The sequence below is a fragment of the Phragmites australis genome, chromosome 8, assembly GCF_958298935.1.
Source record: "Phragmites australis chromosome 8, lpPhrAust1.1, whole genome shotgun sequence".
NCBI classification, from domain to species: Eukaryota; Viridiplantae; Streptophyta; class Magnoliopsida; order Poales; family Poaceae; genus Phragmites; species Phragmites australis.
This window is the reverse complement of record NC_084928.1, coordinates 22730282-22742306: the sequence shown is the minus strand read 5'-3', so window position 1 is coordinate 22742306 and position 12025 is coordinate 22730282. Positions and strand designations below refer to the sequence as shown.

Genomic DNA, 12025 nt, shown 5'->3' with positions numbered 1-12025 from the left:
ACACCTCTCAGATAAAGCCTACTTCTAGGAACTTGTCGATCTCCTCACGAAGTGCTTACTATGGATCAGGTGCGAACTGACGTGCCTTTTGCTTTAAGGTCGCGCGTTGTATCGCACTGACAACTTGTGCTCGATCACTTCCCTAGGGACCTCAGACATATCAGATAGACTCCAAGAAAAGACATTTGTGTTTGTCTAAAGGAAAGTGATGAGCGTGAGTTTCTATTTTGGGTCTAGGCCAACCCCGATCTAGACCATTCTGAATGGGTCGGCATCGAGCTGGTTGTCGGGATTGGCGACGGCGTGGACCTTCTCTGGACAGCCACTTGGCTCGGCGTTCTTAGGCTGCGAGCCAAGAGTCAGCTCTACCATGTTGAGGCATTCTCTTGTCGCAGTGCAGGGCTCTTTTGGTTGTTAAAAAGGGTGATGGCTCCCTTGGGACCATGGATCTTGATTGTTTGGTATGCATAGTGGGCAACATCCATGAATTAGGCCATCGCTGGTCACCCTAGGATCGTGTTGTATATGGTCCCGAAGTCCCCTATGTCGAACAAGACCCTTTGGGTCCTAAAGTTATTCGGCGAGCCGAAAATGACGAGTAGCTCAATCTGCCCTAACAGCTTGGCCGAAGAGCCGGGGGTGATGCCGAAGAAAGGAGAAGATGGTTTTAACGCACTCCTCGGGATCTATAGGGCGTCTAGCACGTCGGTGAAGTTGAGGTTGATGGAACTCCCTCCATCAACCATCACAAGCCCATTCAGGAATTGTGCACTATGGGCTCGATAATGATTGGGGTAACATTTGAGGCACTTGACGCATGCGGGTTGATCCGTCTGACTGAAGATGAGGGGTACCTCCGACCACTTTAGTCACGGACTCAGGGCCAACATGGTTGCACGTACTTTATGGGCTATCGACTTGTACTTCCTATTTGAGGAATATATCGTGGCACCCCTAAAGATATGGTGGACTATGTGCTCGGCCTGCTGAAAACCCAGAGCCGACTGGTCGGGATTGGCTCTATCTTCACCATCGTCGTTGCACCTAGGTCTGCGCCCCCAAGCTCTTTGTCGATGATGCCTCGCAGGACCTTGCATTCAGTCAGGTCATGTGCGTCGGTACGGTGGATCGGGCAATAGCCTCTAACCTTCTTCCCGTCCCTCTTCTTAAAGCGTCGGCGCAGTTGGCCAACCTGCTTAACCACCATGACGTCGGGTGGTCCAACCTTGCGCTTGTTCTTTTTTTTTCTCCTTCTAGCTGGCCCGTTTGGAAGGGACGGGCTGGTCAGAGGTCGGCTGCTGCCTTGCACCGATCTGGTGCTCTCAGGCCTCTGTGGCCTACACGTACTTGTCCGTAAGCTTGAAGAGCTCAGTGGTGCTTCTGACCCCTTTAGTGGCCAGCTTTTCGACCATCTTCTGGTCTCTGACCTCCATCTGGAATGCGATGATCATGAAATCAGATGTGATCTTTGGAATGGTATTCCGACATTCGGTGAAATGCCAGATGTAATCTCATAGAGAATGGCTATGCCGCTGCTTGACCTGGTATAGGTCATCCTCGACCCATAGTCAGTCGTAGGTTCCCTAAAAGTTAGCGACGAACTGGTCACACAAATCTTCCAGGAAAATGGACCGACTCGTGGGGGAGGTTCATGAACCAGGACCGAGGCAAACCGGTCAGGGCGGTAGAGAAATAGTTCACCATGACCTTCATGTTGTCACATGTTGCTTGCACCATGGTGGTGTAGATCTGTAGGAACTCATCCGGGTTGGTTGATCAATCGTACTTTTTGATTAAGACCGATTGGAACTTATCCGGCTAGCGCACCTCTTGTAGCCGAGAAGAGAAAATGCTGCACCCCATCCTGTAACGGGGGGCCACTTGCCGATGGGCAGCTTTGCGCGTTCGGGGAGAGAGCAGATGGTCTCCCAACCCTGGTGATGGGATGGAGGAGTTCAACGTCTTCCTACGAGGGGACAGTGAATGATAGGGCCGCTTGTCTTTTTCCTGCTCTCGCCGGGTGCAGTCCTCCTACTTTCGGTGGCCCTTGGGCCCTGGATTACATCGCGGAGGTCGCGGTGGTGAAGAGAGTCTCCACATACTCCCTGTTATTGAGGGAGCACGGGTTTTCTCCTGCCACGGGGTCCACTGCGAGCACTGACAACCACAACCTCGTCCACTCCTTGTGATGGACAAAGAGGCTGCTACCACTATCTGGCACTAGGCAATCTCTACCAAGAGGGCGAGATCGTGCAAACATGGCGCTACTAGTGAACTCTTCGGTTCCACCACTGGCAAGTTGCTAAGAAGCACTCGCGTAGTCTATAGGTTCTGCGTGGGGGTCATGGCCTCATAGTCGAGCTGCTGACCGCAAAGCGATGAGATATTGCTAGGGAGAGCCCTTGGCACTTGTGTTCCCCATACGACGTGAGTCCGCGGTGTGGCGTGATAGCCTTGAAGACGCCACCGCTAAGGGCTTAACCCCTGGCTGGCGCTCCTCCAGGTGACGTTGTAGTCACTGGGATGGTGTAGGACCACCTCTATGCCTGGCGCCACACTGGTTTCCCTCTTGGCCAATGGCCTAGGGCTCACCTATGATTCCTGAGGCACTAGCGTCTCCGATGCCCCCCGTTGCATCGTCCGCCATGCAGACTTCACACTCAATTTTTGAATCCTCGAATTTCATCTTAGTGTCCCATGCTCAGAGCACACTAGGCTCGTCTGGGTCGTACTCCATGACGAAAACTTCACGACGGCCGGGGTCCTAGAAATGGGACTCTATGGTCATCACAGATTCAGATATAGATAGCCCAACCATGGTCTCAATACCGAAAGAAACACAAAAAACGTGCCCCTACCTAGCGCGCCAACTACCGGGGGATGATCCCTGACGATGAATCTAGGGCGTACTAAACGATAGATGCGTTGATCAGTGTTTCTATCTGTCGTTGGTCAGTGTTTCTTTGTGGTGGGATCGGATGGACACAAGAACACGGGGATTTATCCAGATTCAGACCTCCTGTGGGATAATAGCCCTACATTATATGTATTTTCTTATAGTGGATGAACTTGTTATAGGATGTTCTTTCCTTTATAAGCCGAGTCCTCCCCTATTTATATAACAGGGGAAAAGGAGTATATACAAATGGATTGTGCCAAGCCATACAACAGACCTACTCCTAACAAAGCCAACTACTCCTAGGTCATCATTACGGGGGGTATGCATGCCCATCCTGCTCTAGTCACCCTATAGGCCCTATCATACCATCGAGCGCTATCACGTTAGCCTACGATTTGTGATAATAGGTTGATTCTAAAGGCCAACAAAAGGAGAACAAATGATTCTTTTCCGGGCACATAAAATTCTATTTTGTGTTCTTCCTTTATTAGCGCACTAGGCATGTCTGCTGATCCGCAGCATGCCAATATCTGCACCATTCACAACTGCTGAGTTTCATGGATGGCCAAACAACTAGTAGTGATTTTTCAGTAAACCTACTAGGAATGGAAGGATTCGGGAAAGCAGCATTCTCATCACTTAGCCCGACTAAGTTTTGATCTCCCTTATTATATAGGGTTTATAACAAGAGAGAAATGGAGTGGTTCAAAAGCAAGATGACTCTTGCCCTCACCTCTGCCGTGTGCTCCTCCGCCTCTCCTCGCCCTGCTCCCACCTCTCCTAGCTTCCATGTTGCCTTCTAGTCTAGTGTCTCTCTGCAATGGCTAGAGACAGATTGTTTGACCCTCCCGCTTGGGATTCTACTTGTGGGAAGCTTTTCCAAAGGGAAGTGCTCAAGCGGTTCAACTCGTCGGTACATCATCCTTCTTCCTCTCCATTGGGCTCGTTCTTCTTGCTTGCAGTGTTTCAAAGGTTCACTTTTCGCCTATTAGAAGAGTCAGTTGGCCTCGCATTGGAATCAGTTCTTGGGGGATATTCGGCTGGTTTTCATGTCAAATTTGAATCTGATAGATATTTTCGTTTCTCTGTTGCCTCCAAGAAAGTTGGCTCCTTTGTCTATGACCTTCGCAGAGTCATCTCCAAACACTTTGATGTTTACGTCCATCTTTGGAGAGATAGTGGTGCTGCTTGGCAAATTAAAAGAAATTTATGCTAAATAATGTACTACTGTCTCATATAAAAAGAAAAAGAAGGGGAACACCTCTTTGCGGAAGAAAGTCTCTTTTGCTGGTCATCTAATTTTGTCTTCTCCCTCCAAGAAATGTGTTCCACCAGAAGATTTTAATGTTGTTAGCATTGGTGGTTTTTGCTGCCCGCTTTAGTTTGAAGTGTGCACCTCATTTGGATCTTCTTCTTTGCCTGGTCAATCGTTAATCTCTATTGGGAGAGTTTTTTCAAATTTGAAAAATTCATTATTTCCTGGAGGGCCTCTGAGTCGATGGTGATGCTGAAGGCGATGGCGACTCTATTTGGAGCCTCATCAACGTAGCCAAAGCCAAAGGCAAGGAACGACTCCCTTTGAGTCGATGCTAGAGTCGAAGGTGACAATGACTCCATCCTGAGTTGATGTCAAAGTTGAAGGTGCTGACGTAGCCGAAGAAGTAGCCATTATCAACGAAGGTGGTTGGCAATGTACCGTGTACAAAGGGAAATTTGGCTCCATAGAGCGCAAAGGGCCATGTCTTTTTAAGACTCACGGTCTGAGGTCTGAGTGGAGCATTGCCTTTACTTGAAGCTAAGCGACACCTCGGTTGTCTTTGGCGGGCCTTTGTCTGCCTCTTAAGTCAATTTGTGCGCTGCCTTTACCTAAGGACCAATGGCACTTGGACTTCTTGTCCTGCAGGACAATAGGTGCTTCGCATCCTTTTTGGAGACGAAAGATGCATTAACCTTTCAGAACACTAAGGCCATATCATATATTCTAGAGTACGAGTAAACTGCTGCATATATAAAGAACAAGCGCTTCAGTGTGCTCATGTATTGCATGCCAACTTAGCTTAATAAATGAATATTTCAGCATAATAATCGACGCATGCTAGGACTACTCGAGCCGAAGCCTAAACCAATTGATGAAGAGCGTAATTCACCTTTGCCCTTGCATTTTTGTTATCGACAGCTAACTCAACCACTACAAGAAGTGGCCTCTCACGAAGGTCGAGGCATTCCACATGTGCCTTCCCCCGGCATATATTCTGATAGCTATGTCAGGTCCCCTCTGGACCCGACAGAACCTTTTCCCCTAGTCGAGGCATTGCCTTTCAACTTAGTTGTAGTCAGATGTGTAGAGACTTTGCTGAGTAAATTTGTGTTATACTTCATTGTATCTTATGTATGGCTTCGATAGCAACACGTGTGAAGCATCGATTAAAAAATGATGTCTCCCCCAACTTTACAGCCACAGGGACCTTCAGCAGTAACGTGCATGAAGAATTAGTCGAGCGTTACTTTGGCAGATTTACGATGTTTTTGCTCATGTTTCTTAATTCAAAGGCCAAGCGTGTGTTGGCTGGGTCCCCATAGTCAGCGCCATCTGTTGGGATAATTATTATCAATCGTAACCGAAGGGGTTTATTTCAGGCAAAGAAAGAAGAGTGGAGATATGAGGAATCAGCCTCTTCTGCACTTGACCTCTTGAGTCTTTTATATAGGTAGAGGGGTAAAGTTAAATCTTCCTCTCCAGTTCTTGGTGGGACAGAAATATTAAAAAAAACTCTTGAGAAGGGGTTTATTTCAGGCAAAGAAAGAAGAGTGGAGATATGAGGAATCAGCCTCTTCTACACTTGACCTCTTGAGTCTTTTATATAGGTAGAGGGGTAAAGTTAAATCTTCCTCTCCAGTTCTTGGTGGGACAGAAATATTAAAAAAAACTCTTGAGATTTTACATGAGTTTCTTTGTTATATAGGCTTCTTTGTAGGTCTAGATCTTTTCCCCAATCCATTGCAAGCCTGGGTGAGTAAAGTATGGACTACCTGCATTCATGATAACAGATTATATTCTTTCCTGCCGAGCTGTTGATGGACATGAGTAAAGGAACAATCCAAAAGCATGCACTTAAAATTGCAACTAATAAAGTATTGCTTCTTCAAATTAATTGTGGATACTTCTGAATACACTTAAAACTGCAACTAATCACCAGCATATCTGAAAAATTATTATATTGGAAGGTAAGAGACTATGGTTCGATGGTGCAGAAAATGTTAATAATGTGTGTGTTCGGGATTAGTCAACACTTTCTGTATCTCTTTGGAGACATTTCTTTCAAAAGAGAATGAGGACAACAAGACAAATAATTAGCAACGTCCTCAATAATTAATAAAAATGGGGGAAAACACCAAACCTTGCTTCAGATGGAGTAAACAGTAACACTCTTGCTTCTAGAATTTAGAAAAATTAGGTTTGAAATGTAGGGACACTTACTGTTATGTATCTTGTAGTAGAAATCTATTGGTAAGCATTCATATAACAACATGCCATATTCAGTTTTTAAACTAGAACACTGATCTTAACCACAAGACTTGTATCACCTATCTCAGTATTTGCAGTCATTTTCAAGATAGAATAGTAAAGGAACATGAATACATGCATCCTACATGAAAAACATGTAGTTTAATCCTTCCCATACCAATCATATTTCTAACAAAACCCACTGCACTCTAGAAAATCTATTTACACTATGAATTAAACCTCGTGAGGATTGATATCTTATTTTTCTTTTAGCCAAGAGATAATTTGCACAGCCTGCATCCGAAATGAAAAGCACCATATCCTGCCATCAAAGCAATTCATCCAAGACATAACTATCTCCTGAACGCAATAAAAAAGATAACACAAACATAAGTCAGGAGAGATCAAATAGAATCATCCAAGTTGTGATATCTCATATCCATATCTAGCATTTATTTTTTACCGGCGATCATAAGCACACCTCAAAAAATAAAATTACTGTGTTTGCCACCTCGCAGTCGGTAGACCGACAAAACTAGCTGAAACACATTATCTAAAGCAGTAACATAAGTGCTAACAAAATAAAATCAACAAGGCAACGAAGCAGAATCAATAGCTTATCTATAAGTTGTACCAATTAGTCAAAATCTGATAGACCTACAAGCAAAGGTCACTTACACTCGTACAAATACTCGAGGAACAAACCCATTATAGAACACCCAAAATATCCGCTTAAAACTAGGGAGACAAACTACCACGCATCAATGCTCCAACCTTGATTCAAATACGCTTGCAAAAACCTCTAACCAAGCAGCACCAAACCAAACTGGCAAAAAGAACTAGTCGCGCATCCTCCAGCTTAGACTTCTGATAAACTGAAAGAAAATTGTACCACATTCATATCAGTTCTTCAATTCCAAGCCAGACCCTCCTGCGCCATCAGGTCGACCAAAAATAATCTCTTATACAACTAGCTGAAATGAAGAGACGACCACATGATCACACGAATCGATCACCCCAACATAGAAGTGACAACATACTCCAGGTTTACTCTGCTTATTTCATACATCATAAAAAAAATCACGCATACATCTCAAACTTTCAGTCTATTATGAATGTAGCACCGGGTAGAACTAACAGCAGGCCCAGCAAAATCAATAGACAAACATTCAAGTCGTCACATATACACACAATTCACAGTACCAATAAGGTCCAACACAAGACATATATTCACAAAATGTGCATAAGCAATGTACTTGAGCAAATACAAGCAAGTGAAATCATTTGAGAGGATATAAACAAATGAAATCATTAGTTCCTTGACCAGTGCCTTGTCAACATACTTACAACAAACTGAATACAGCTGGAACAACTAGATCAGTTATTCTGAAACTCTAAACAAACTCCTTGTCCAGGTGACGGTCAATGATTTCAGATACGGTTTCTAAGAACATATTTTCGCTTGTCCCTGGAAGAACAGCATCCTCTGCTTCCTGGATGATGTCCTCTATCTCAGAGCCTCTATTCACAGTTTCCCTGCACAGTATGCGCCCTATGTCATAGGGTGTGAGGCCTCGATCTGCACCTTTCTTCAAAAGCATGGTGCTGATACGCAGGACATGAGCACATCTCGGAGACAGCTCCCACCCGTGGAACTTGAGAAGCTTGATGTCTTCTTCAGCGTTGAGTGATTTGATGTATGCAATGGTTTCATCGCTGAATGGCTCGCGGGCTTGGGGCCAGTAGAGCCACTCAAATGTACAATCTTCAAACTGCATTGTAACAGGGCAAAATGACTATCATTGGCTTGATAGAAAATAAGTATCTTAGCTTGATACAATAGCTATGATGCAAAGGGATGAACCGAATAATTAATGGATGAGAAAATATTATCACCTTCACTGGCAAGCAGTAACCATGATCAATTGGAATCAGCTTGTAGCTGCCATCTTCTCCCTCCTTGCACACTAAAATGTTCCCTGCATGGCGATCAGCATTCGCTAACCTAATATCTAACACTGCTATCTTGTGGACCTCCTTGACTGGGAATGCACGAGGACCCATATCCTCAGTACTTCCATTGTTCCCCATGAACATTTGCAATGACCCAACCTTGAAGCTCTTCCCCCTATGTAAGGAACGGACCAATGCTGTGGGAGGAACGCCAGAAAACCCGACACTGTGACCCGATTTACGATCACCAACTGGATGGTCGAGAATATAAGCTGCAACTTCCCTTAATGCACCTTGCCCCACAATTGTTCCCCTCTTCATTCCTTCCCCATCAGTGGACAAAGGAAGGCCCCTTGGGTTGTTTTCAGCCATAGGTTCCTCGTCAATAGGCTTAAACACAGCAACATTCTTGTGACCAGTTGCATCTTGCATGAAGTAAACCCCTCCTGAACCTTCAGCTGACATCATAGGCAGGTGCCCATTCTCCAGTCCAGCTATGGTTGAGCTTATCATTTTCATCACTTCAGGTGACAGCTTCACTTTTGGATTAACAACAATTGGTTCAACAAGAGCAGGCTTAACACTAGCTGATTTTGCAGGGTTCACAGCATGAGCTTCGGTTTGTAGGTTGGCTTTCTCCTCTGGGTTGACAATTGTAACCAAAGTATCTCTACCAACTTGCTGTGTTCGTACCTTTGCTGGTTTGCGGATGAACAGATGAATCACAGCATCATCCCTCTTGCTAATATCTGCAATCAGCTGGTGGTCCTCAAGCTCCTTACCATCGTATTCCAGCTTGTGATCCTCCAGGTTATCAATATCCTCATCACCCTCTGCTGAAAGCTTGGTCTTGAGAAACTTGACACTGCGGCTTTGGTCCACCTGGAACTGAAACTTCTTCCCTGTGGCAGTCTCAATGTTAATCACCCGGAGATCGGACAGCCGAATAACAAGGTGCAGAACATTTCCCTCAGCCAGCCCATAATCTTTGACAGGGCAGTTGTTGCGCGCCAGCTCATGCCCATCCAGCACGAGCCGCTGCTTTGTCACCACAAACCCCTTGAACCGCTGGATGCGCAGCTTGACCGAGGCGACAGACTCGGAGCCCAGCACGCTCATGGGCATGAGCGGCGCGCCGGGCACAGCGAGGAAAATGAGAATGGAATCCTGCAGCTGCGACCCAGACAGGCAGTGCGGCGACCGGCTGCCGTCAAAGCAGATGGGCAAGAGCGCAAAGTCTTCTGGGACTGGCCCAAGGGCAATCACACCTGCTGACGACATCTTCACAGGGGGCTAAGAAGGCCGGAGCTTCCTCTGACTGCTACCACTACTATTTACACTAACACTACAAAGTTAGATCCTTCACACTACGAAGTGTTAGCCATGGAGACGCAAGCCAAGGGTTCCTTCCTTCCAGTGCAGGATGGAGGAAACCCTCAGAGAGAGCCGGTCAGAACAGCAACCGAGGTTACAAGCCCATCGCTCGTTCGAAGCATATCAAATCTGCACACATATCAGAACTTTCAGCTACTGACCAAAAAACAAAACAGAAGATGGGGGAAATCGGAACAGATGGTGAGGAAATCGTACCAGGATTGGGGAAAAAGTGGCGCAAAACCGTCACTTCGCCCCACTGATGGTCGAATCCTCAATCGCGAGACAGAGGCTGCAAGGGCCTGACGACCATTTGGAGCATCAGTCACAAAGTCACTCAGATCCCCAGTAAATCGTAACAAAAAAATCGGTGAAATTTCTCACCAGTAACCGTCCCCCCTATCCCCGGATGGGGAAAACACAGAAAAGGATCGATTCCTTCAATCCACTCCCCGATGTCGGTACAATCTCATCAATCCCTCACCTCCAGGGCGAAACCTGCAGCATCACATCCCAAATCAGAACACCCCCCATCGATTCAAACCACCAAACAAATAAAAAATGAACCAAAATTTAACAGATGGAAATCGCAGGACCGAATCTAGTAGCGCGCACGGGACCAGGAGGAGGATGAGAGGCAACTCACCACGCCCGAGTGTTCGGGGATGGAGATCTGTAGGCTTCCCGATTGCAACTTCCCTTCCTTCTTGCTCCGCGGTTCACGCAGCGCGAGAGACAGGAAAGAGGGGAAGTTTTGGTTTGTTTGCAGTGCACAGCAAGGAAGGGAAATGAGAGAGAGAAAGAGGAGGGTGTTGTGGGCGGCTGACTCTTAATGCGGGGCTGGGTCGTTACTTGACGCTGTAAACCGTGACGTGCCATGTCAATGTCAAGGGAGGGAGATTTGTAGGTTTCTCAATTCCAACGATCTTTCCTTCTTGTTTCGTGCTTCACACAGCGCTCTAATTTATCATTTTTAATAAATATTAATTGTTTATTGAGACTGATACGTGAACTAGCCTGAATTTATACACTCAGGCTCAGATGGTAAGTTGGTGGCCACTTCAGCTTGAAAGTGATAAATCTGCAAATCTTTCGCGTGAGAGAGGAAAGAGAGGGAGTTTTGGTTTGTTTGCAGTGCACAGCAGGAAGAGAAATGGAAGAAGGAGAGAAAGAAAAGAGAGGGTGTTGTGGGTGGCAGAGTAATAGATCTGTGCTATGAACTGTGACGTATCATGTCAGGGAAGGGAGATTTGTAAGCTTCCTGATTTTAATGGCCTTTCCTTCTCGCTCCACGATTCACGCAGCGCTTTGATTTGCCACTTTTTATAAATATCAATTATCTACTGAGGCTGATATGTGAACTAACCTGAATCTATACAACTAGACTCAGATGATAAATTGGCTATCACTTCGTATTAAAAGTAACAAATATACAAATCTCTTTGTGCAAGAGAGAGAAAAGAGGGAAGTTTTGGTTCGGTTGCAGTGCATAGTAAGGAAGAGAAATTGGAGAGAGAAAGAGGAGGGCATTGTGGGCGGCCAACTGTTAGGCGAGGCAGGGCTGTTACCATGCCAGGGGAGGGTGTAGCTTGGTTGCATGGAAGGGTAGTATTTTATGTGACGGTTTTGTCCCTGGGCGGTGGGAAGGGAAGGAATCTCGCTGTCAAAGATTGAATGCTGCTAAGCTGGATTAGAAATGATTCTTAAGTGTGGCTTCACCAGTAAAATATTAGATTTGACTGGATCGATTCACGGGCATCTTGTTTTTTTATTGCTGCCTGCGATTTAGTGAAGTAGATGTTGTTCACCAGCACAATAAGACAAACTTTCACAATTTTTTAGAAAAATATTCAAAGATTAATCACCAGGACAAGTACTTGGATTTATCTCATTAAAATGGTTAGAACATGTTTTGTAATTAAAATCAATTTTATATCATTATAATTTTATTAATTTTCAATAATATGTCCTTAGGACAAAAAATAATAGGCAAACATGTAAATGGAGACGGTAATATTATCCTAAACGACATGGACCGAATAGAGTAATAATGTAAGAATAAAAATGTGTGACGAATGACTTAGACATAATCTTATTTACAATCTCTTGACACAAGGGAAAAGGCACATATTGTGATCAATAGGCAAATGAAACAATGGAATGTTTAGAATTAGAAAAAATGAAATTCAATGATATTTTTTTGTATCGGTTGAATTCTACAATATGATAGACATTGTAATTTGTTCAAAATATTTACTGCTGCTAACGTTGGTGTCACTTACATGACAACTGTA

The 12025-nt window shown here is 45.1% G+C and overlaps 1 protein-coding gene across 2 annotated transcripts; it reads right to left on the bottom strand.

Moving 5' to 3' along the window:
* Positions 1 to 7610: 7610 nt before the first annotated feature.
* Positions 7611 to 10565, bottom strand: LOC133926796 (phosphatidylinositol 4-kinase gamma 4-like). Of its 2 annotated transcripts, none has more exons than XM_062372897.1 (5): positions 10328 to 10565; positions 10116 to 10229; positions 9948 to 10033; positions 8301 to 9860; positions 7611 to 8176 (listed from the first exon to the last, which is right to left on the bottom strand). In XM_062372897.1, the coding sequence occupies exons 4-5, from the start codon at positions 9636 to 9638 to the stop codon at positions 7799 to 7801; spliced, it is 1716 nt and encodes a 571-aa protein (XP_062228881.1). In that variant the 5' UTR covers positions 9639 to 9860; positions 9948 to 10033; positions 10116 to 10229; positions 10328 to 10565; the 3' UTR covers positions 7611 to 7798. The 2 variants fall into 2 exon arrangements, with proteins under 2 accessions (XP_062228881.1, XP_062228880.1); XM_062372896.1 differs by having other exon boundaries at positions 10378 to 10565.
* Between the last annotated feature and the right edge of the window lie 1460 nt (positions 10566 to 12025).